This window comes from Solanum dulcamara, chromosome 4, assembly GCF_947179165.1.
Source record: "Solanum dulcamara chromosome 4, daSolDulc1.2, whole genome shotgun sequence".
Classification (NCBI taxonomy): domain Eukaryota; kingdom Viridiplantae; phylum Streptophyta; class Magnoliopsida; order Solanales; family Solanaceae; genus Solanum; species Solanum dulcamara.
Genome location: NC_077240.1, coordinates 3,638,885 through 3,665,719, shown reverse-complemented (window position 1 = coordinate 3,665,719; position 26,835 = coordinate 3,638,885). Strand labels below are relative to the sequence as shown.

General features: G+C 36.1%; 2 protein-coding genes across 3 annotated transcripts; one reads left to right on the top strand and one right to left on the bottom strand.

The window, feature by feature from the left end:
• Nucleotides 1–151: 151 nt before the first annotated feature.
• LOC129885553 (B3 domain-containing protein At3g19184-like) lies at nt 152–9,105 on the top strand. 2 transcript variants are annotated; one of them, XM_055959866.1, is made up of 7 exons: nt 152–367; nt 539–637; nt 7,208–7,239; nt 7,325–7,484; nt 7,677–7,883; nt 8,062–8,124; nt 8,725–9,105. In XM_055959866.1, exons 1-6 carry the CDS (start codon nt 227–229, stop codon nt 8,095–8,097), a joined length of 675 nt encoding a protein of 224 aa, XP_055815841.1. In that variant the 5' UTR covers nt 152–226; the 3' UTR covers nt 8,098–8,124; nt 8,725–9,105. The 2 variants fall into 2 exon arrangements, with proteins under 2 accessions (XP_055815841.1, XP_055815840.1); XM_055959865.1 differs by having other exon boundaries at nt 153–367; nt 8,062–8,107.
• LOC129885552 (uncharacterized) lies at nt 9,047–25,797 on the bottom strand. The gene is made up of 18 exons (XM_055959864.1): nt 25,506–25,797; nt 24,536–24,709; nt 22,032–22,213; nt 20,738–20,843; nt 20,448–20,524; nt 18,528–18,615; nt 17,966–18,155; nt 16,984–17,110; nt 16,443–16,523; nt 14,491–14,592; nt 14,298–14,393; nt 14,031–14,105; nt 13,367–13,486; nt 12,314–12,442; nt 12,061–12,138; nt 9,939–10,025; nt 9,669–9,755; nt 9,047–9,357 (listed from the first exon to the last, which is right to left on the bottom strand). Exons 1-18 carry the CDS (start codon nt 25,558–25,560, stop codon nt 9,307–9,309), a joined length of 1,905 nt encoding a protein of 634 aa, XP_055815839.1. The 5' UTR covers nt 25,561–25,797; the 3' UTR covers nt 9,047–9,306.
• Nucleotides 25,798–26,835: the final 1,038 nt, after the last annotated feature.

Sequence of the window (26,835 nt, the reverse complement as noted above, 5' to 3'; positions counted from 1 at the left end):
GCTACAGCTGGTGGCATTTGAAATTCAAAATATCCAAAGTGGAGCCAAACAAGACATTATTATATTATATTCTCCATAAATCGAGGGTTTAAACGATCCTTTGCACCTGTTGGTCCGATCATCTTCTTCCCCCCCCCCCCCCTCTCTCTCTCTATATATATATTTATGCTCTGTTTATCCCTCTTTTGATTTTTTTTGAATTCTTTTTTTTTTTCAAACAAGAAAAATGGCGCAATCACAAAAGGAGTTAACATACGAAGAATGCCGATTGAAGAGAATAGAAGAGAACAAGCAGAGATGGAAAGAGTTGAAGCTCACTATGCTCGCTCAAGATGTTCGTAACGCTACGAGTCCTAAACCCTCTCCCGTATGCCTCTCTTTTCTCTCTGTGTCTCTTTTTTTTTTCTGGTTGTATTTTATCTGAATGTAGCCCGAATAGAGCCGAATAGATATAGCTTAACTAGTTTGAGAATGAGGTGTAATTGATTGATATTTATTATGTGCTGATTTGCTTAAATGTGATTTTGGGGATTTTTAGATGAAGAAGATGAAGCCGACGGTTAGGCGGGAGGTGGATCTCTCTGCTGTGAGAAGGTCCAATCGTGTTGCGGATAAGCCTCCTCCAAACTATAAAGAAGTAAGCTATTTCCTTTCTTTGTATTTTACTACTATTTCCTTTGGACTTTCGTTTGTTCGATTTTTTACCCCACACCTAGTAGATCAGAAGTGTATTCCACTAGGAGATAGATGTAGTTTTACGACTAAGCCAAGTCGAGTTTTTGGACTGGAATGTTGTGGTTTTTTTCTCTTCCTTCGTTTTTGTGGTGGAAATGACCTTAGCATACTGAGAAAATTGTGCTGAAATTGCCAGCAATTACATATTGCAGTCGCTCTCAATGATACTAGTATTAAGTTTATTGTTGATATGACAACTAGATGTATGGCACGTGAGTTGCATGGGGTTCTTTTGACATGTCGGTATATAATAAATGTTCATTAAAAGTGTACTTGAAAGAATATAGTAGATAATATTTTGAATCATCCATGTTGATCATTGTGTCTTGACATGTTTGCCATTGTCGTGGTAGTTTTGTATTGTCTATACCTGTACAAATGAACATTTTTAGTGGGTGTTTGGATTGACTTATTTTAAGTAGCTTTTGGCTTTTTCAGTTTTTTTTTATTTAGTTTAGTTAGTGTCGGAAATTGTGTATACCTTTTTGTTGTATAAGCATGTAATGAAACTTTTCTCACCTAATACTTCTTTATAGTCTATGAGTATGTTTGGTATGAAGGCAAATGTTTTTCATAGAAAATGTTTTCTTGGAAAACAAATGAGTTTCCTACTTATTTTCTAGTGTTTGATAAGTAAGAAAGAAAATATTATCCCAAGGACATTTCTATGTTATCTAGCAAAACACTATGGAGACGAGATGGGACGAGGAATGGGGATTGGAGAGATTAGGTGGGTGAGAGGAGACAATAAATTTGGAATGTCACTTAAGTAACTTGTTTTCCCTACTTACATCAGGGAAGTCATTTTCATCATTTTTAAGAAGTTTGTTTTTCTAGAGAAAATATTTTCCAAACATTTTGATCAACCAAACATGGGAAAATTGATGTTTTCCTCCATAACAAAACCCTATATTGTGGGTTTATATTCCTTAAATTAGTTTAGGTTTCTCTGTCATAATCAACACTCTAGTTGTTGACATGGAAATCCCTCTTGAAAGGGCAATGCATAGCTGGCCATGTGAGAATACATGTTGCGGCAGATATAATCCAACATTTCGGATTGTTTGTCCTTTTGGTTTATTTATCATCATTACAAAGCATAGTCAAATTCAAAATTGTTCGCGGACACATTTGAAAGGATATCCTTCATTTTCAGGTGGTGTATATTCCTTTCACCCTATATTGTGTGTGTATATTCCTTCCATTCGTTTGGGTTTCTCTGTCATAATCAACACTCTAGTTGTTGACATGGAAATCCCTCTTGAAAGGGCAATGCATAGCTGGCCATGTGAGAATACATGTTGCGGCAGATATAATCCAACATTTCGGATTGTTTGCCCTTTTGGTTTATTTATCATCATTACAAAGCATAGTCAAATTCAAAATTGTTCGCGGACACATTTGAAAGGATATCCTTCATTTTCAGGTGGTGGAAGTTATTTTCTCGAATGAACACATGCTTGTCATCGGATTGTGCCATTGTAATTTCTGCATGTATAATGTTGTTGTTGAACCTGCGGTGAACCATACATGAGTCATTGTGTAATTCGTTTGAAGGATCCGAATTCCTAAGTACCATGATTGGCACATTTTCTTTCAGAATTAACTTGTTTTAGGGAAGACAAATATATGTAACTTTCCAATCATGTTTTCCACTCATTACCTGTGTGGTGGAAGTCTGGTGGAAGATCATTTGGTGTTAAAGTATTCAGGTATTTTTTTTATAGTAATTATTGGTATCATCTCTGCAGAGTCAATACTTATAAATACTTTGCTATCTATGAGAAATTTCTCTATTGACATCTCGTTTAGTTGATCTACATATTCATTTCGACTTGTTAAGTTTGCCCTTTCTGTTATAAACTTTGCCGAAATGGCATTTTGGTGTAGTGATGGAAATATTTCCGATATTAAGCTTTCCTCTGTAGTAGTGTCACCTTTGTATTTGGCAATCATTTCTTCTGGAATTAGTATCAAACCATCCTTTACTGTTTGCTCTTCCCCGTTTCCGACATGGAGTAAGAAGTCACTGAATTTTTGGGTCCCCTAACATGGTTGAGTAATAGTCTCTCATTATATCTTTGACCATTACGGGGATTAGCTACAATATAAATATATAATAGTGAATTAGTTTATTTTTTAATGTCATTTATACATTAAATTTAAGCTATAAATAAATTACTAATAGCTATGTGCAATCATTCTTTGTATGATTGAACTAGCAAAGTACTTGTATAAATTTTGGTTCTCAGGTGTGCCTGTGTTTTCTCCAGAAATTGAATCCACATTTGGGAGATGATCGTGTGCTTTGAAACTGTGGGCAACTCAGGCAGTTTAGTAACTGTTTCAAAACAAGGAAGCAAAATTTAGGGTGATAAACCACAAAGTCATTAAATCGTTAAAGATTGTATAAATATGTACCCGCACATTTAGATGTGTATGGTTTATATACATTGTATCCATCATAGGAATCCTGTTAGAGATAATATAGCGAGGGTTAAAAGTATGATTGCAAAAATGCAGGAAGTGAATGTGACTCATATAGTGTGTCATAAGACAATAAATGTCGATTGCAAAAATGCAGCGAGTAAATGTGACTCATATAGTGTGTCATAAGACGATAAATGTTTACTTCGCAAGTGAATGAGACTCTGAAATTTGAAGATGGGAGTATCTTGAAGGAGCCTGAATATTTGATTTGTAATTAAGGTTATAGTGAAGGTGGATTTTGTTTAAGATTTAGCGTAAGCGACAAATTTGGTAAGCTTGAAGGATGCATATATCTTTAACAAAATGCTTAGAAAGTCTAGCAAACATTTTAAAGCCTCACATTAATCCTAAAGTGCATTGCTTTTTTTGTGTGTGGCAGTAAGTGTGCCGTGTTTCGCTGTTGAAAATGGTAGACGATTGTCGAAGCTCCAAAACGGTGGTTTATGCATAGTAGAAATTAGTCTTCGGTAAGAAAGACTTCCAAAGCACTAATGTTAGAAAGTCCCAAGGTTGCGGGTATCCTTAGCAAAATGGATTAAAATTCTAACCAACATTTAAAAGGTTGCATCAATTTAGAAGTTGTAATAAAATTCAAAGTTGGTAATACGAAGGATATTCATTAGTTATTGTGCAAGTGTACTGGACCCTGAAAGTCGAAGATCATCAGACTTCAAAAGCGATGGATAGAAGCCTTTAAAAGTAACCATCAATCTAGGACTTGTATTAAAATTCAAAGTTGGTAATAAGAAGGATATTCAGTAGTTGTTGGGAAATTGTATGGGACTTTGAAAATTGAAGATGAGTAAGCAGGAAAAACAAAAGTTACCTCGCAAGTGTACGGGTCTCTGAAATTCGAAGATGGTAGTATTATGAAGGAGCTTGGAGAATCGAATTAGTAACTAACGTTTAAAGAGGAAGACTTCAAAAGCGCCAAGTGTGGCAATAAGTGTGCTAGGTTTTGTAGTTGAAAATGTTGACAGCTCCAAATCATTGGTTTATGCATAGTAGATTAGTAGTAATTAGTCTTTGTAAAGGAGAACTTTAAAAGCGATAAAGTTGGTAATCCAGGAGGATGCGGGTATCCTTAGCTAATTGGATCGAAAAACTATCTAGCATTTATCAGCATAAATCTACAATCTGGATTAAAATTCAAAGTTGGTAATAAGGAGGAAATTTTGTAGTAAGACTTTGAAAGTCGAAGGTGGTAGTATGGGTAAGCAAGAAAATGAGTAGTTAGTTACTTCTCAAGTGAAGTAGACTTGAAAAGTGATGGCAATTCATAAGGATGTGTATCCGTTATAAAAAGGAAAGGTTCATGAATCTAGATAACATTTTAAAGCATCATAATAATTGAAAAGTGCTTTGGGGATGAAATGTTATTCAAGATTATGTATGGGGGAAGGGTACTGATGTTTAGACTAATAGGTTAGTCTATCTAAGTTCACGGGGAAATTAAAAGCATGCAAGCGTGGTATTCAACTATCTAGCTTTATGTAACAATTTCAACTTACACTTTGCGTTTGAGGGAGACAGTTGTCGCTGGCTGCATGGGGAGTAAAGCAGATGGTAGATGCATTCGAATTGGAACAGATGAATAGAAATTGACTTTAGCAGCAAGTTTGATTTTCATGTTTGTAGTTGGCGTTTGAAGAACTGGGAGTTGTTTTTGCAGGAGTTGTGACCGATGTAGCATATTAGAGGAGTTGCCACTATTTAACTTTTAGTTAAAGGGCTTCCCACTTTTAATGTAAATATAGATATAGAAGATATTGATAGATTTCTCCGAGTAAGTTCCAAGACATTTTATATGTTTTCAACATATAGGGTGTTAGGGCTGTTCAAAACTAAATTGACACCGATAAATCGAATCAAAAAAAAGTTTTTGGTTTATCGGTAATGGGCTATTAGTTAAGCGACTTTGTTAACGTTTTTTTATTTTTTTTATCATTGGGTTATTGGTTCATAATGGTTTAAGGTTTTTACTTAATAGGTTAATCGATAACTATATAGTAAATTAAGTAATTATATTTATACCATTTGGTATATAAAATCCTTAACTTAGAGTTTAGCTTTATACTTTTATTTGTGGTTGTCTCAAACTCTTCTAAAATGTTACTGTGTTTGCTTTTAAGTTAGATACAATCTGCCTACTCATGTGCATGGTTTATTTGGTGTGTTACCTTGTTTCTAAGTGATTTTTTTGGCTTCAAATAATGGTTAAATTGATAACGATCAATAACCGATAAGTTAGTATCTTAATAGTTCTATAACGATTTAGCCTGTGTACAAATCGATAATCGATAAACTTTAAAATTGAATCGAACCAATCGATACGCAGCCCTATAGGGTGTGTTCGGTATGCATGAATTTTTTAATTTTTTCATGATCGATTGGTCAAAATCCTAAAAAACAATTTCACTAAAAATGAGGAAATTGACCTCCTTAATGGAAGAATGGGAAAAAAAATCATAAGTGACATTCCATGTTAATTGTGTCCTCCTTCCTCCAACATACGTCATTTTCACCGGCAGTCCCTAGCCCCTATCCCCACTATCACACCCCTACTTGCCCACCCCCACCTCCAGTAGTATTTGTTTAGATTATATATAAATGCTTTTAGGACAAATTATTTTACTTAGTTACTACAACAACAACAACAACCCAGTGAAATCCCACAACATGGGATCTGGGGAGGGTAGAATGTACGCAGACCTTACTCCTACCAAGGTAGGACGACTGTTTCCTGGAGACCCTCGGCTCAGTAAAAGCATAAACACATAAAAATGTTAGATAAGAATAGGAAATTAAAAGCTTTATGAGAAAAACAACAAACAAATAACGAATAGATAACAAATAAATATAAATAACAAATAAATAAATAATGAAAGCGTCATAGATAAAATAGAGTAATCAAAGCATAGAAAGAATAAATAATAACAGAAATAACAGAAATCAGAAGTCAAAGCGCAAGAGATCATAATGCACTACTACGCCTATGAATAGAGAAGAATAACGAGACTATGAACTAGCCTTCTACCCTAATGTGGGTCCTCCACACCCTCCTATCTAAGGTCATGTCCTCCGTAAGCTGTAACTGCGTCATGTCCTGTCTAATCACCTCTCCCCAATACTTCTTCGGCCTACCCCTACCTCTTTTGTAATCATCCATGCCCAACCTCTCACACCTCCGCACTGGGGCATCCGTGTCTCTCCTCTTCACATGTCCAAACCATCTCAATCGCATTTCCTGCATCTTGTCTTCCACCGAGGCCACTCCTACCTTGTCCCAAATAGCCTCATTTCTAATCCTGTCGCTCCTGGTGTGCCCACACATCCATCTCAGCATTCTCATCTCGGCAACTTTCATCTTTTGAATGTGAGAAATCTTAACTGGCCAACACTCCGCCCCATACAACATAGCCGGTCTAACCACCACTTTGTAGAACTTGCCCTTAAGTTTTGGTGGCACATTCTTGTCACATAGCACACCGGAAGTGTGCCTCCATTTCATCCACCCTACCCCAATACGATGTGTGACATCATCGTCAATCTCTCCGCTGCCTTGCAGATAGACCCAAGATACTTGCAACTACTTCTCTTTTGGATGGCCTGAGCACCAAGCCTAACTTCCACGCCAACCTCCTGAGGTGTCTCACTGAACTTGCACTCTAAGTACTCTGTGTTGGTCCTACTCAACTTAAACCCTTTAGACTCCAAGGTATTTTACTTAGTTACTGAGCACAAAAAAATAAATAGGAGACCTGGTTATTTTACTTGAAAACATTTTCTTTCTTACCAAACGCACATGGTATGAATTTTTGATTGATTCGTTTTCCTTGTCCAGTAATATTCTAGCTATATAGTATTCAATAATACTGTACCACTTTCTATTTAGTTCTACTATGTTTCATTTTTGCTTTCCCTCTAATTGATATATCGTATGATCAAGCATATTAATGTATGTATCTCTTGATTCTGGCAGGTTCTTGTTGAACCTTTGGGACGACCAAGGAGGTTGGACTCCTAAACAAAAATTTCTCTTTGTGCTTGAGTATTCATTTTCAATGTACGTCTAAAATTGTGACTCTCTGGTTTACAGCTACAAGCGAAGAGATTTGTTAAATCGCGTCTATGCTGCAGACGAAGATAGGCAGTATGCTATAGGAAGAGCAGAGGAGCTGCAATCCGAGTTCGATGCTGATTTCCCAAGTTTTGTGAAACCTATGCTGCAATCACATGTAACTGGTGGATTTTGGCTGGTAAGTGAAAGAAAAATGATAAACTTTCTGGATGGTATTCTTTGAAAAGTTAGAAAGTTTCTCACTTGGACTTCTTTCTGAAAACTTTAGCACTGTAAGAATTTACCACTTTTTTAAGTTACAGTTTTTGTCGATCCAAACTAGTTTGGAATGAGGTATAGTTTATTGATTCTCAAGTATGGTTCTTTTTAGGGTCTTCCTGTTCATTTTTGCAAGACACATCTCCCTAAACATGACGAATATGTCACCTTGGTTGATGAGAATGGAGATGAATTTATAACAAAATACCTTGCCTTGAAGACGGGGCTGAGTGGTGGATGGAGGGGGTTTTCCCTTGATCATGAATTAGTTGACGGTGATGCACTAGTTTTTCAGTTGGTTGCGCCAGCAAGATTTAAGGTAAACTGAGAATGTTATATTATGTACCATCATCGCATCTTTTTTCAACAAACAAATCCATTTCTAAATACATCTGAAATATATAACTGTTATCTCTAGTTTTGGGTTCTGAATCTTGTGTGACCGGACACTGCCCTAAATTTTGAATCCTACATGGTTTCTATACTTGGAATTTCAGGTTTACATCATAAGGGTTAATCAAGCGGAAGATTAGGAGACAAAAGGTAATGAAATGAATCAAGTAAGCAATTTTATCTCAAGTGATTTCTGCTGTAGATTTTTACGTTTTCCAGTGTAGGGAAACTACATGATTTGCATCGCGAGCAATCCATTAAGAATCCACATTTTAATCCGCTTTTGACAAATTCCCTTTGTTGATTGATCGACAACTGTATGCCAAACCATATTAGAAAAAAGTACCATTTCTTATGGCGGAGATCCAAACAAGCTCAAATCATCCAGGAAGTTAGCTGAGAACTCCATGTCTGGTTCAAAGAAAGGTCAACCGATGATTGATAGGCCATCCCCTCCCTATCAGTGTCTTGATCCTTCATTCGGCTTATCTGTTTTTACTGACTCATTCTAAGACATAGACTCTTCATTTCTGTCTTATTAGCGCTGGAGCTCTCTGAATCATGCTGGAGACTACCCTCATCCTCTTTGATTTTAAGTTCATCTTAGTGCAGTGATTCATAGACAGACATTCACACCTAGAAGAGCTAAAATCTAGTTCATGATGAGGAAGAGAAAAAGAGAAGAAAAGAAAACCACAAAGCACTTGTAACACCTCATTCTTAAATGATATTTGGTACTAATGTCTTTTTTTTCGCGTGATTGGCAGGGGGAAAAAATGCAATTCACGTGAGTGTTGCTTTTGGGTTTACCCTTCTCTCCTTGTAGATGTCTAATTTATTTAAGATCTTGGAGCAAGCATCATTGTAATTATTATTGCTGCTTTAGCACTCCTTTGACATTATAACATAGTACTAATGCCGAAAATCAACTAGGGGTCTCATATGGTACAATAGTTTTGTTCATCCTGTAGCTTTTCCTTTTAGTTTACAGGATGTATTTAGTCTTAGTTATTGTTTATATAGCACTAGTCTTTTATTAATTTATGGGATGTCTTTAATTTCGTCTGATATTCCTTTGACGGACAGCAATATGTTAACTAATGAATGGGAAGATTGAAATTCAAGCAGGCAAGTCAGTCTTACAATTTTATGATTCTTCAATGTAAATAGGTTGAAAATAAATAGTCACCTTATAACAAGTTTGAGTACTGTTTTACAAAACGAACATAATTCCTCTGTTTGTCATTTTACAGTGCACCTTCCACAACAAGGCTACCATATACTTTCAAAAGTGATTACGGCATCTTGAATTCTCCTTGGACTTGGATATAGTTGTTTTCCTTATGTACTTATAGTTTTGCCAGTTGTTGAATGTACGTTGGGTCAACACAAACGACAACCTGAGTGATTTTTCACATCACAAAAATAGATGATAAATAAGAGATAAAAAAAGGGCTGAAATCTACCAAAAATATATATACAAATAGTAATAATTAAACCCCCTCTCTCATCCTTGGACTTGGATATAGTTGTTTTCCTTATGTACTTATAGTTTTGCCAGTTGTTGAATGTATGTTGGGTCAACACAAACAACCACCCAAGTGATTTTTCACATCACAAAAACAGATAATAAATAAGAGATAAAAAAAGGACTGAAATCTACCAAAAATATATATACAAATAGTAATAATTAAACACCTCTCTCTCATACCTTTCCAGCACTTTTACCAGAATGAAGGTACTCAACAGCATCGGCAACTGAATGGAGGCCAACAAATTGTTTGGGATCTATGGCAATCTTTGAAAATAGATGAACAAAAAATTGTTAATTTATTAGCCAAATCACCCTTTGAAGTGCCCAAGATAAATTCATCAAGAATGAGTGGATCATAATAATCAGTTCTTTAACAAATCAAACTCATTTCCTTCAAGCCATGATAGTAGATAGGTTAGAAATTTGATCCGGCAAAAATATACCAACCTTAAGTTTTCCAGAAGAGAAAAGATTAACCAGTCTATCCAAATGCTCTTGCCATAAGTGAGCATATTGTATCAGGAAAAACCCAGTCTGAGAACAATCTCACACAACCAAATTAGCCAAAGATGATACAAATACCATGCACTTGAAAAACATGACGTCTAGACAGCTAAGCATGCTTCTATAAAATAGTAAAAGGCAAATTAAGCAAGATGATCACAAGCAATGTCAAAATCTTATTTAAAACCCACAAACGAGGAGTTTCTGACAACATATATCGAAATCTCTTAGGACACGAAAGAAATTTCTTTACTAACACTACTTCTTTGGGTAAAGTTAATAATGTAGGTAGTCCTCAGAGTCACATCTGATCAGGATACCTCTATTGTCATTGAACAATATAGAAGGTTCTCTATGGAGATAATAACGTAACATCAAATATGGGGGATAAAGAGGAAACCTTTTTCCTCCATGGTTGTCAAAAATCCAAATGGAATAAAATGGGTTTTTCGCTCGTCATAGAGCTTTGAATTCCCTGGAAGAAATCTTCTTTTTTTAATTACTCGCCCAAAAATCTACTTACATCTCATTCCAAATCAATTTAAAAATAAAAAATGCAGCAGTTTTATGGTACGACCAATTCAAATTTTCGGCAAGAACCTCCTAGAGTTTCGAAGAACAGAGAGGTCAAACTGTTATAGCTCAATCAACGAATTAGTTTAAATAGGTCACCACACGTCCACACCTGTAGACAAGCATCTCCCTTTCAATTCATTAGTTACAACAGTTCCTTAGCTAACTGAACTTCCCTTCCTTACCTGCGTATGACTCACGTGCAATTTTCTCTTATTTTTGGGGGTCACAATCAGGATCATTACAAATAACCCCCTCTTGGTAATCATCCTTGAGGATGAAATGTGGCAATGGAAATTTAGCTCTCATAAGGGACAACGGCAAAATTGTGTTTAACCCTGAAGAAAATAGGCGACTAGTGTAGGATTCCTGTTTATGCTCTTGATCCTTCTGGTCATCGTGATGGAGAGAGAGCGCTAGTTAGTTTAGAGTCTAGAAAAGAGATTGCGAAATGTTTGGATTATTCTGGAAGACAGTGAAAATGAATTGGAGTAATGGTTAGACAGAATGTTGATCCAAAAACAGTAAATGTTGCTACTGAACTAAGCATTATGTATGCAGTTTTTCCGGAACACGTCAGGTGCAGACTACCTACACCAATATCTGTGTTTTCATTGATGCCGGTACTCAAAGCTTCACCACTTGCTGACTTGTTGCTGCTAGGAACTATGCTAGCATGCTCTTCATCTCCTATAAAAAATGTACATGTTCCCTATCTAGGTCAGCCAAGGATTTCTTAATAACATCAATTGCAACCTCTTTACATTCCCAGTCTGGGACTTCCTGAAGATAGGTCCAAGCACTTGGTTTTCATCCCTCCTTCGGAGTTCAGCCACTGTGGCCTCTTTATCTAATCAAAACTAAACTGGGGAACTCTTCTTCTAATTTTGCAACCTCTTTTCATTCCCAGTATGTACTTCCTAAAGATACGTCCAAGAGCACTTGGGTTTCATCCCTCCTTCGGAGTTCAACCACTGTGGCCTCTTTATCTAATCAAAACTGAACTGGGGAACCATAACTCCAACCTAAACCAGATTTGGTTGCCGGCTTGCTGTTACCAACATCAAATCCAATAACAAATGAGCAATCCTTGATCATCTCATAATATCTCTCCATAAAATATCCATTATGCTTCCCTTCCCAGAAAACCAACCATATTTAGGAAAAATCAGCTTCCTCCACAGGTCTTCCTCTTCACAACCACTTCCCGATGGCTTGGTTGAAGATGCATATACCTAAGCATCCTTCTCATATGGGGCCATTTCCCTTTAGGCTTTACCACCATACAAATGAAATCAAACATACAGATTAACGCGAAGAGTATTATGCATTTGTAATCAAGCATAAAAAATAAAAGTGGTAAGATCTAAAACTCATCCTTTAGTTGTTCTATAACTTGAGTGAAAAATCATAATTACAATCAGCACACTCATGATATGATACTATGTAAGGAACATATTAGATCACTGAAACAATAGACAGCAAGACATACCACCGTTTGACTCTTCGCTAGAAGCTTTTCACATATTCCAGGGTAATTCCGAGGTTTCCACCCATATTCTCCTTGATACTGAAACCAGAATTTAGTGAGTTGGCTTTCAAAGTCAAACTAACAAGATAGGTGTGTTGAGACACCGATAGAAATTGTATTTCTAAGAGATCATCACAGCAGCCAACAAGAAAGAGAAGAAAACAAGATTTAACCACCCAAAGAAGAATAAGTGAGTACATCATGAGAAGTTAACCTGAGAAATCATTCCAATGACAACAAGTCGTCCATAGACAGCCAATGCATTCAAGCAAATGTCAAACATCTCACCACCAACGGACTCGTAGACAATATCAGTACCTTTAGGGAACTCCTCCTTTAAAACCTGGTAAAGGAAAAATGTATATACAACTAATTATAAAAAGCATCTCTAATCGGAAACTAAGACATCATATGCTCACCCATAAAATCAGAACTACAGCAAACATTTAAGAACCTGTTTCAAAAAGGAATGAAAAGCAACATAAAACAGAGTACCCACCCTAAGCTAATACTGCACTAGGTACTCATGTTTTGCTGCTAATATATCTACATGGTAACGGTCAACTTGCACTCTCCACCCACTACAATGTTCAAAATTCCACTTCATGAACTTAAAATATCACAGAATCAACATTGCATGACACTGTTTCAACATATTGATTTTATTTTTGCACATGTTCTGGTCCCTTTAGGAAGAAACGTTGCAACAAATGAGACTTCTGTATATAAAGCATAGTGTGACAGACACTCATCTCTATCAATGAGTTCTTGATTAGTGATAGTGGGTGAGAGAAATTCAGCTCCTCAGAACAAAATTTTCTAGCAATGACGGCTGGTGGAGAAGGTGTACTATGATGATATTCCTTTTCAACAGTGAGGTGACAACAACAATTGATCAATCAACAAACTAAGCCTCCATCCCAGAACTATTGGGGTCAGATATACAAATCCTCATATCCATTTCGCTCTATTCAGTTAATTTCACTCAGCTACAACATGACTTATTTTTAAGGCAAATTAGTGATTCAGTAAAACTAGAGGTTCTCAAAAGACCCCCATTCAGCAACTCTTTTTCCATTAAGGGTTTTGACATTTATAAGAACTACCCTGGAGGGGTTCCATGCCTTTCCACAAAGAATTCTGAGGCATTACATGTTTAGTGCAATGCAATAACACTTGAATGACAAAACTAATAATATGATATTTACCCAAGACAACAGCGTGCAAGTTATAAGCACATATAGCCAGTGAGTTTGAGAAACTTAACAGCTTTTATATCTTCCACTTTGTAGTCAATGACTCGATCAACTCCCAAATCCTTAAGAAGCTTGGCCTTTTCATAACCTCCACAAGTTGCAACTACTGTGTTTCCTGCTAATTTTGCAAGCTTCCGTAGCAAATAGTTCAGTATGTGTCAGTTACCTTACCAATATGACAATGAGAAGTAACAGTACAATACAATATATATAGACACAAGAAACAGGAAGAGAAGATATGACATGAATTCACCTATACAGACACACTTCCAGAGGGAGAATGAAATGTGGAAAGGGAGGATATAAAATGAAAATCAGCACAACTAGAAAAAAATTAATCTAGTAGGTAAGAAGTATTCTGAAAATTAATAATTTTTCAGAGTTCTTTGTTCATTTTTTAAGTTTAACCTACACGGCTAGTTTCCCATTTTCAAAAGAGAAAGACAAAAATACAAAAGATAAGTTAAACAATTTCACTGCAAATTTGTTTGATAAGAATGGTATTCAGTGCAAATTATTCGACGGGATCAAAAATATTTTATGATAGGTCAAAAACCACTTATTATTTTCCTTATGACATGGTAGAGCACACTTTTATTATCTTATATATGTTGTGGATAAGAGATTTTAACCTAACTACTCTTCTTACAGGTTCGTTTTTCTTTTAAGCTATACCTGCACTGCAAATTGCCCTGTCGCTCCTGCAGCAGCAGTCACGAGGACAACTTTTCCCGACTCCATTTGAGCAGCCTACAGATTCAATGGTAAATAATATAATTCAAATAAGAAGAATGAACTAAAACATTCATAAATCAACCCCAACTGTTATGAAATAGAGTGCACACTGTACGTGGCCTGACTATAGATGGTCCTTCACCTGAGGCAACAGAAACAGGGTAAGAAAATTCTTCAAAGACTTATACAAGGAAAGTTTGAATTAACCTTTTCCAAAGCAATTGATGCGGTGAGTCCAGAGGTAAGCATTGCAAGTACTTCTGGATCTGGTTTTGCTACTGGAAGGATGTGTTTGCTAGGGACCTGAATGTAGAAGTCAAATTACATAAAACTCACCAAGGAAAATGAAAGATTAGACAATTCAAATCTGATAAGAGTAAATGTGCAAAATTGCAGTTACCGTGACAAATTCAGCATAACCGCCAAAAGTCATGATGGCAGCAGGGATACCAATCTTTAAATTTCTAACACCATCACCAATTGCAGCAATTATTCCCACAGCCTGCAGTACAGGAGGCTTAAATTTGAGGCAAGCAAATTCAGGAGTTAAAAGAATATATAATGAAGAAAGCATGGAATACTCCAATTTAAGGAATTAAATTATGATCAACGAAGAAAACTAACTTTCATTCAATACTCCATAACACATTCAGAAACCAATTCAATCTTCCAGTATCACGACTAGTACAAGTTAATAAAATTTTAGTTTACCATCACGTGGTCAAAATGAAAGGCTAAGAAGGTAGCAATAACATAACATGACCAAAGATTACATTAACAGGAGCATCAACATCTAGGCTTTCAAACTTTCAACTGAAATCGGACTGAAGTACAGACGGTATGGTTTAGGGAAACTAAAATTCAACAAAACACACCAAAGGCTAATTTTAGTCATCTTGTGTTGAAGTTGACTGAACTCTTGCCAACTTCAGGATGCGGATATCAGGGACGGGTGATGGAAGAGAAGGAGAGATATGCCATAGGTAAAGGAATTAGTCTTGGATGCCTCAGTTAAAAACGGGATTTAAGGAGCCAACAAGTGGTTTGAGACTGAGTAATGGAGGGGTATTCATGTTGACTGGGAAGGAAACTAAGGAGAAGATTAAGAAGAAGACTGTTGCCTTGAGTCTGTGTCTCTTTTTTTTTTTTTTTATAAACGTGGTCTCGGGGCAAACTTCCCGCACCTTGACTAATTTCACGAGATACCTCCCACCAGCAGCAGGTAGCAACGGGTACCAATTTAAAGGGGGAAAAAAGCATGACATTTGAAGGCATTGACACTTGAAACCATTGCACCAGTCAATACTTTTAGCATAACCTTGAAGAGATGATTTCTATTAAGATTCTTTTTGGTCGGTGGAATATCATAATCTCCATCGAGTCACAACCAACCTTTTTGCAAAACAGAAAGAAAAACCAAAATAATGCTGAAATAGCTTCAGTATATGGGTTGATGTGGATAGTTAAATCGGTTCTAACTGATTAGTGCACATCCCTATCCATGTTTAATTAGCAGCTTCCCAAAAGCACTACTACTTTGTTTTGTTTTTTTATTTTACTTTTTGGATCAAGGAAAAGTATCACCAATTAGTAATAAAAAATATGCAAAAAATATATATATACTTTGAAAGAGCTAATGCAGTAGACTCTCATCCTTGTAGTCCATTATGTTATATTTCCTAATCGAATCATATAGGACAAATGATACAGAATCTCAAGTGAAAATGTGCATCAATAAAACACTGAACATGAAAGTATCCATGAAACTAAATCAGTACAACTACAATTCACACAAACATTTTCTGCTAACTGCTTGACTAAAATACCAATAGCTATGTCAGCTTGAAGGACAGTGTAGGAAACTGCTTCTCTTTCTTTTTTCCAAGTGCTAGTAGTTGTACCTGTGGATAGGGCTTTCGTTTCCTATTTATCCATATTCCAATCTATGATTTTTATGTTTGACATTTCAAAATCATGCATTTTGACAGAAAATAATAAAAATGGAAGATCGCAGCAGCTATGTGGTTTTCCCATGCTGCTCCCTCCAATCTCTCCCCTATATACACACACATTTATAGACACATACGCATAATATGTAGTGCATGCATGTGTGAGGGCACATACTGCATGCATTTATTCTCTCTTACAGAAAATTTCCAAATTTCACCAACAAACCCAAGGAATTCAGACAGTTCTTTTGGTACCTCGAAGCCAGAGTCCAGTGGAAGGAGGGAGCATAATATGTAGTGCATGCATGTGTGAGGGCACATACTGCATGCATTTATTCTCTCTTACAGAAAATTTCCAAATTTCACCAACAAACCCAAGGAATTCAGACAGTTCTTTTGGTACCTCGAAGCCAGAGTCCAGTGGAAGGAGGGAGGTGATGTCTTTGCCATTTCCACTGAAATACCTCCCTGAGCTGAAGTTGACCTATTGCAAAATGCTTCTGTCAGTGAAGAACTTAACCATGTGTGTGTGTATGTTCGGTGGGGGGGGGGGGGGGCATTACGGGGCTTGCAAAATGCTTGTGTCAGTGAAGAACTTAACCATGTTTGTGCATGTGTAGGGTGGAGGAATTTGGGGGGTTGGACATGTCCATCATATGCATTGCCCCGAAAGGATCTTTGTAAAACCAGCTAATTACAATTTATTTATTTTGAAACTGAAAAAAATAAAAAGATTTGTAATTAGCCCGAACAACAAACAAATAAAAAGGATACAAATGCTCTCTTGATTTATAGAGATGAATTTGTATTTTCCAGCTAGGGAACATACATATACAGCTTGCATAGACTGCATGAGGACATGGAACCACAAAGTCTACTCAATTATTTATTCTGATGTCAACAAAACTGAAATTGTTTATTGCAGAAATGAAAAAAAAACTCACATCACTAGCATTCACACCAGCATAGATGACTTTTAATAGAACGTGATCTGGCTTGAGAGGCAACCTCAATTCAGTGCGCACAATTCTGGTAGCACTACGAAAATTGTGACTCAACGTGTGAACGACTCTGGGGAACAAGAACCAGAAGCAGAAAGCGTCAAAATCATCAGAAATAACAAGGGAGAACCTCCGCAGAATTAATAAAGTAACGAACAAAAGTAACAAAAGCAAATAATGAAGGGTCAAATCTTGCAACAGCAACACTAGCAGCATTGGCAGTCACCAACAGCATATGCCAAAGAGAGGTTGCGCTGGAACTAAGTGTGGAAAAATCAAACCCAACCCGTTTAAGTTTGGGCAGGTCACTCAGCCCAACCCATAAAAAATTGGGTTGATATATAACCCAAATTAACCAGCCCATTTATTAAGTCAACCCAACCCATTTCAACCCAAAATTGGGTTGATATGTAACTCAAATTGACTCATGAGAAATCTTGTCAAAATATTCTTAAAAAACTTTTTTTAAAAATTTGATATGTTATATATAGCCATAAAAAAGAAAAAAAAATTATTAGGTACTAAAATGTTTTAAAAGAAACAATTAAAACTTAGTAAAAATTGGGTTGGGTTGGGTCTCGACTCGTTTTATGACCTATTACCTAACCCATTGTGACTCGAGCAAATTTTAGTTGAGTTGGGTCTTGACCATTTTGTTGTATTGACTCTTGACCCATTATGACCCGCCCAATTGTCACCCCTAGGTGGAAAAATGATGATGTGGTTTCTTTTCTTTTCCTTTCTTCCTTTTCTTTATTTTTCTCTTTTGTTTTTTGCTCACTTTCCTATGTAGCAGGAGACATTTGTAGATCAGCATCATGATAACATGTCCAGTTGAAATTTCACATGTCCTCAACAAGAGAAAATAATCAATCATACACATGATCTTTCCAAGAGTAGAAGAAGAAGTCACACAATTACTTACACTTTTTCAAAGCTGTGAGGAATCTGAAGATCCATTGGAACTGTAACCAAAGATTTTTTGGGTGCTTTCGAAGAGCGGAGGAGGTATTTTGCTTCTTCGGCAGGAGTTGGCCAATACTCCATGCCCCTTCTTTTAGTAATCCAAAGACATGACCCTGCTTTACTCTCATCTCTGATTAGTTCAAAAGCACCTGTAAAAAGCAGGTATTACAGACTTTAAACTGGAAAGCTTAATTTCATGCTCTATGTTTTCGAAAGAAAATCTTTCCCTCATTGATTTAATTCTGTCTTGAAAGGCATACTTTTTCCATATTCTCCAAGCGAAACAAAACAATTTGAAATAATTTAATGCTGCAAAGGATTTCACCAACCCCTACCCCAAAGAAAGACACAGAGTTTGCTTGTTTTCGTCCTTCAAACACAAAATAAGTGGACCACCAGTGGAGTAAGAAAAGTATCAGTCACGCAGCTTACCAATTCATATCATGCGTATGCTCAACATAGAGGTTGGTATTGACAGTAAAAACATAATTCTAAGGCAACAAAAATGGAGTAGAACATACCTTCCACCACAAGTTCCATAGGAAGATACCCTCCAAATCGATCAATAATTGAAGCAGCGGCCTTTTCTGCCAAATCAGTTTGGACAAACTGTGTACAACAAGTAAACAGTAAATTCCTGTCTGGGGTTAACACACATCAATCATGTTATGTTCCATTCTTAACAAAAAACATATCATGTTTGGAATATAAGGCAGTTTTCTAATGCCCCACATTTATGATTCTTTAATTCTAAAAGTCATTTCTTAAAACTTTTGGTCAGAAAAAGCAACTTCAGTGATTCAAGGAGTCCTTTACCCCTATTAGAGATTTTTATGCCAATAGAGAATATAGACGACTTCTATTAATTTTTATTTTTTGTTGTATGATGTCGGACTGGTATGAATTTAAATGGAGAAACATGGCTAGTAAGTATTCATATAGCCAACCCCAACTGTTTGCGACTAAGGTGTAGTGATTATTGTGAAGTGTATCATCTCTAACAAATTAAGTTTTCATATGAGGTGATCATACAATTGGTATCAGAGCCTACAGAGGTCTTGATTCAAGTATCAACACTACCCTTCATTTTAAAAAGAAGAATCCACATTCTTCCTACACATGAAGGGGTGCAATGAAGATATAATTAAGTATTTAAAAGTATATCCTCCCTAAGAGTTTAAGCCTTTAGACGAAAAATGTGTGCATAATTTAACATCCACCCCCCAAAAAAACATACATTCACCTTCTTTCTTTTTGGGTATATAAAAGTGCAACTTGTCTCACAGCTTAAACTTTTCGATGAGGTGAACACAATCCAACACCTTCTACTCAACCCCACCTTTCATTTTGTTTAAACAGTTCAACTTCTCAAAAGCATATTAGCTCCCATGCGCCAAAGTGTTAAGAAAGGAAAAAAGTCTCAAAATTAAAGTTGAAGCTGAAATCTGCTTCAATAAGACCCTAGTTCCCGCTTCCACCACCCAGAATCCTTCTTGTTTAATTTATAACTATGCTCTGGTTGAGGAGGGTGCCAGCAAGTTCATGGTCCCACTAGAAATTTGGTACAAAAACTAGACTGTTGTTGATTTAGAATGCTCATCTTTTGCAAGGACAAAAGGCCTTTTTGAGAAAATACAGCACACATGGATAAAGGCCATTTCTGATGGTGTTCAGCTTTATATAGCATCCCTGTTTATTCAAATTCCATCCAGTAAAAGCATGTCATGACTCATGACCAAGCTGGTAAATAGCTTAGCGAGAGAACCTGAAGTGCCATCACTTTGCAGCTATTATTATGGTAGTAAAATGTGTCTGATCCATCCTGCTTTAAATGTACCTTCTGCAGACAAATACTCTTTCCATATCAAATCAACATTTACTTTCTTTTGTTTTGGCTTTGAATATTTAACCATCTTAAATACTTCCCAAGAAACATAAATTCTTTAATTAAATTCTAATTCACAAAATTAAGTGTAAAATTGACAGGTTGGGCATGACAGAGCAGGTCAAACCATGTAGTAAAAGTACAACTTATGACCTACTTGCGCTAATCCAATATTTAATTTCTTGAACACCACTCAACCTTAATATTCCCTTTTGCCTCTTTGCACTTCACATATTTTAGAATTGTGGTGGTAATTCATTTTTGTATTGGCTGTATATTGTCTTTTTCATCCATTTGATTTTCTCTCTCTCTTTTGTGCCCTTTCTTTCTCTCCATTATTCAAAGATGAGTTGTTTGTTTGTTTGCATGGAGCAAACCAGTGGCTCGAGAGATGGTGATACTAAGGCTTTTAGGCCCTGCAAATGGAAGTGATAAAATAGGGGTAACAGATAGCATATATGGGCCATATCTGAGACTGAATAAAATCTCTGTAGTTGTGTGTGTAAGAGAGAGACTCTCTCTCTCTCTATCAACCTTATATGAAAGATCAGAGTACCTCAGGGCAGAGCACATTGATGCGGATTCCTTGGTGCTTAAAACGAGCAAGTGATCTCGTAAACATGACAACACCCCCTATAACAAAAATTGTTCTCATTTTAACTGAAGGTTGTAAAGAGAAATAAATAAATTTGTGTTTCGTGCACTGGACCATCAGAAAATAAGAGAATAAAATAGAAATGGATGATGAAGACAGGAAATCAAGAACTAATTTAAGACCAAAATGGGGAAAAAAAGAGGGTTGGTTGTAAATGATATGTCCAAATGGACTAGCATAAAATATCTAACCTTTGGTGGCAGAATAGATAGGGCCTGTAAACATCGGATAGAGTCCTGAAGCAGAGCCTAAATTTATTATTACACCTGGCTTTTGGGCAGTTTGCATGGCTTGAATCTGCATAACATGCATTTATGGTTATCTGACCATGGATGAATGAACCAGAAAGACTTATAAAATGTAGAAAACATATTTAGAACCTGTTACACATATAAGGTGCTCTAAAAGCTAATGCATTTCATCATAACAGAAGTAAGAATAAATTATCTAACTATATACCAACAAACTTAGCTGTATATATGAAACACCCGGATTCAAGAGGCTTATTATAAAGTAATATCACCTGATCTGGCCATTATTGTTTGTAGGAGGCTGTAAATGGAGTTTCTGCTGATTTAGGGCGCAGGGTTAAGAATTTTAGGATTCAAGCAAAATAAAAAACATTAGTATATCACAACTAAAGAAAATATCACATGGACAATGGTATGGGCATCGGGTTCAATTATGCTATGTATATGAGAAGCATGTTTTACTTTGAAAGATTCATACCAGTACCGTGTCTTATACATTGAAACATGCATGTCAATTGGAATTCAAGATAAATAGTGTTAACGGAGAATTGTAAGATCAAGTTGTAGTAATACTCCATTGACATAACCTTACAACATCCATTCCAATGCTAAATAATTTGTCTATCACTGAAAATTAGGGATTTTCTAAAGCTGGAGATTCTTTAAATCTCACACTTAATCCCTACACGGACATTCAAGTCTCTAACAAGAACATAAAGATTCTTGACAAACATTGGATCTAATGTAAATGTAAAGATTCTCATTTGTATGGATCTTTTACTTACATTATGTTTTGTTCGTAGTTAAGTTCAAATTGATTCTGAGAGGTGATAAGTCTTTTGAGGCAAATTAGGTCTACCTTATCCTCTTTTGAAACCTTCAGTTGTCATATTATCGCACCTAAAGACTGCATATGTAGTCTAGTGCAACTGCACTTAACAAAATCTTCTTACTTGCAGAATGATTCCATAGCTCAAATCCTAATAACCAATCTAATGTGCACATTTACACCAAATAGAGAAAACATTTTATTTCAAGCACAAGTAGACATCAACCTTAAAAGTTTCGAGAGGACAACCATCCATGTATCTCTCCACAATTTTAGATATGTGTAAGAATATTGATAGAAGAAGAATTTTATCTTGGTTCCAATCAAGCTACTTAACAGCTGTAACATGGTAAACATTGATATCCATCAACTAGCGCAACCATAAAACAGTGAATTAGAATTTACCGCAAGACGAGTGCTATCTATAACTGCAACGAGGTCCACATTAACTACATGTCTCCAACTTTTAGACCCATCAGTTTGATCGTTGTGGAATGGAACCATATCACCGATGCCTGCACTGTTAATACAGATATCTAGTCCTCCAAATGTTACAAAATGCTTCTCGAAAGCAGCTTTTAGTTCTCCTGCACAGATGTTGAAGACGCCATTTACTTATTTTAGAGATAGGTTTTTATTTTGCAGAAAACTTACGTGATGAAAATTATGCATTAACAAACTTCCATATATAACGTGTGTGTGTATTTTTATTTTGCAGAAGCCTTACAAGTAAACAAGCAAACAACAACTATGCCTCAATCCTAAACAAACAAGTGGAGGTGTCTATATGAATCCTCACAGACCATGTCACTCCATTTTGTAGAAGACTTGCTTGATGAAAGTTATGCATCAATAGACTTCCATACATAATGTGAGTCTGTGCATGTTGTAATAACAAGCACATATATCCAAGCCAAAAAATCAGTGCATGGATCAATCAAATAACTGGAAAGATTCTAATTGTTAAGGCTTTCTTTTGAATCTTGAGTCTCTTAATTAGAATATGTGATCCAAAAAAATTAGCATTCCTTTCTGTTAAGGTGCAGAATAATGGTAAGTAGTCATTTGAACGCATCAAAGTATAAAGGAAATTGAAAGAACCAGGACTTGTTCCAGATCCTATTATTATCAATGGTACTGCAAACCTCGAAAGATTAAGGATAGCATCTCCTTAATTTTTTTTATGGGAAAAAGGAGCATCTTATGCCAGCTCAAAATTTCAACAAAAGCAATTCTGAGCACCGACCATCAGATGGTTTAGATTCCGGGAGGTTACTATGCTGTAATACTTCTAGATATGATTTGTCCATGAAATTCTACTTCTCTCCAAACATAAACATCAGTGCATTATATTGTACTCACCAAGTTGTATGATAATTTCTTGTGCCGAAACCCATGAAATTAGGCACCTCTAAGATGTGCCTTCGTTGTTTTATAAGTCTTTGTTGTACAAGAAAAGCATTAAGACTTGTCTTTTCAAACACATCATCCAATTAGAAACAGTACTCCTGCCAAGCAGATGCATTCAGCAACTATGGCCAGACATAAAATATCTACCGAATGGATAGGCATTCTTAAGCTTTTAAAAGACTGTATCAGCGATATAGATTGACAAGGCTGAGCTAAAACCTATTGGGAAATTTGGAATATGACCAAGTTGCACATTTTAAAAAGGTTATTGTAGCAAGAATCAATCTATTGTATCTCAAGCTCAGATTTATGCACATAACCAACATATATTCTTTGTTGCTTTTGTTATTGGTTCTCAAAATTGACAAGAATGCACCATGTTTGCTTGATCAAATTGACACTAATTGACGAAATATATAAATATGCTAACTGTTGATAATACCAACTGACTTGAGAGTTTTGAAGCATCGAAACTCTACGGTTCTCTCTTCTCACTCTCCTATCTCAGCCATGACCGCCTCCCCTTCTTTCCCATCTGATAAACTGCAAATTAGCCATGTTTTTTCACATACTTACATGATGTGCGTTGTAACAGCGCTCATAAGTCAAGTCGAGGAACCTTAGTAATAAAAACACCCAGCAAGATTGTTCTTAAGACAAAAGGCCCTAGCAAGTCCAGAAAGAGAAACCCCAACCTAAAGGTTTGGTCCCCTTGAGATTTGAGAATGTTGTCCAACTCACCCCCCTCCCCCATCAGGATGTTAAATCCTCAAAACTACACAGCATTTGCATTTCATTTACAAGAGAATATGAATATGTTTAGAAAATTCCCAAACTACACAGAAGTTTCATCTTCAAACATGCCTAGACACAAACTGCAAATTAGCCGTGATTCACATACGTACGTGATGTGCATTGTAACGACGCTCATAAGTCAAGTCGAGGAACCTTAGTAATAAAAACACCCAGCAAGATTGTTCTTAAGACAAAAGGCCCTAGCAAGTCTAGAAAGAGAAACCCCAAACTAAATGCTTGGTCCCATTGAGATTTGAGAATGTTGTCTGACTCACGCCCCTCCCCCTCAGGATGTTAAATCCTCAAAACGACACAGCATTTGCATTTCATTTACCAGAGCATTTATGAATAAATTTAGAAAATGAAAGGAATTTTCAATAACTTGGCCAAATGACCCAAACTACACAGAACTTTCATCTTCAAACATGCCTAGACACAAACTGCAGCGCGAGAATTTAGGGGGTTCGCAGCCATAAGTCCAAAGCAGGTATAATTTTAGCGTAACACAGATAAATACACATACTGCTGGACCATCATAACGGTGGGAGGTAGAAGGCAAGCAGAGTCCAATCATAACCGTGCATGTGCGACATTTCAAACAAAAAAAAGGAACTTCAAACTAAAGGAAATGCAGTTGATTTTGCCACTTCCCTTTCCAGCCATAACATTCATTTTGACTCAAACAATTTAAACATGTTACGTGCCTGTATTAGTGACATCACATCTGATGAACATAACAACTGGAAATTCTAGTCCAGAATGGAACTCAGCGCATTCTTTCTCAGCAAGGCCTGCAACTTCTTTGCCTTTCTCTTCTGAGAGATCAACAATTGTAACAAAAACTCCCTTCTTGGCAAGAGCCAAGCATAGTGCTTTACCTGCACATGAACCATACAGAACATATATTGACATTTAAAAGTCTTGCTTCACAGCTTGTAGAATATTAAAAAGGCACTTTATCAACGCATCATAGAAAGACATTTAGCTGGCTAACCCGAATGTTACCTTTAATGGAGCTCTTTAAGCAAACATAACAAAAAACTTAGCTTACGAAACTCAAAAAAGAAAAACAGAATTGACATTCCTATTTTTTGATAAAGTAAGGCAAGAATTAACATTCCTATTAAAGTAATACACTAGAGCCTTCCATCATGATTATTTAAAATCAATTGCTTGATTAATCAACTCAGTACCAGATGATTAATTAACCACAGTGGTTGCTTGTTCATTCATACATATATACATATGATGTGTGTGTCTATGCATATGAGTAAACAAACATGGATATATAGCCTACCTCGACAACAACTATGCCTCAGTCCCAAACAAATTGGGGTTACATATCCGACACAACTAATTTAACATACTTTAGGTCTGCTACAAAAGTTGATTGAAGGAACTATCTTCCGATAATAGAGCAAGTTTAAATGCTCCTACGCGGTGTTACACACCTATTTTCTCATTGATACAAGCACGATTTACATTGTTTTTGGAATCCAGAGAACGGGAATCTACCACAGAACATAACTATATCAATTCCTTGAACTAATACACCAATGAAGTGATTCCTTCTGTATCTATCTAGTGCATCTGATCGTGTAAACTTAATTTCGAGTAATAATAGCAAAGATAAAAAAGATTTATGAAGAATTGAAGTTCAAAGTAATAAAATACCAATTCCGGAGGCACCGCCGGTGACCAAAGCTGATAGGCCTGGCTTGAGCTCCATGCTTGTCTACACTCTATGGATTTGATCAACTTATCGGTGTGAACAGGTAAGGGAAGACGGAAATGTGAGACGGCAAATTTAATTTGTTCTGTTTCAGATTGACGTGAAATCGGATTTATAAGTCGCCATCGATGGGATTTCTCGAGGAAAGCGCCCGTATGATTTGTATTTTTTGGGTACTTGGCCGGCCTCTTGTGATGGAGATAAACCGTGGTCACTGCTTCGGTTATTTTGTTTTGGGATAATTTCACAGAATTCTATAATATCAAGTACCGTTTGACTGTGGGGATTCTTTATTTAATTTTGAAATTAATCCACGTGGAGTTTTAATTTTCCAACCACTTGAAATCAATTAAGGAAAAAAGATCAGATATATTCTTCAATTTTATTATTTAGACCTCATGTACTCTCATTATAAAAGTAGCTCACAAATATTTTTACTGTTATAAATATGACTCATATATTTATAATGATACAAAAGTGACTTACATATACTCTTACAGTTATAAATATGGCTCATACCCCTATTGTTTATACAACTCATATATATTCTTATTGTTACAAATGTGGCTTATATATACTCTTACAGTTATAAATATGGCTCATACCCCCCTACCTTTTACAGAAGTGGCTCAAATATACCCTTCTATTTAATGAAAGTGAAAAAAAAATAATTTTAAATATATTTTTTTAATTTTTAATTTTTAAAAAATCATGTAGGAGTACATATGATCCTTTCCGCACATGATTTTTTTTTATTTTTTTGATCATCATTATTGGGGTTTCTTATTCTTCTTTTTTATTTTTTTTTCCTGAATTCTTTAATGTAAAAATCTAAGAAATAAAAAGCAAGAAGTGTGAATGAAAAAAAAGAAAAAGTAGAAAAAAATTTAAACATGCAATTAAATTTCTTTCGATAAATATATATTGCATTAATTCCCACTCACCCCCCCCCCCCCTCCCCAACACACACACAAAGGAAAAAAAATTACATGATACATCAAACATGTGTTATGCATTTCCTATTTATAGTTATACTTTAAAAGAACTTTATAAATATGTATATTTCACTTTCTCTAGCATCTCTTCTTCCTCTCTCAAATCCTGCTTGCTTGTCTCTTTCGCCTTCTCCGTCTTCTCTCACTTGCCTCTTTCCCTTTATTGCCCCTCAACCCCCCTTTATCCTCTTCGCTCTCTCCCTACATATTATATTTTTGCCCCCTCCCCCCCACCCCACCCCCTCCCTCCTCCCCACACTTGTATTTTTATATCTTT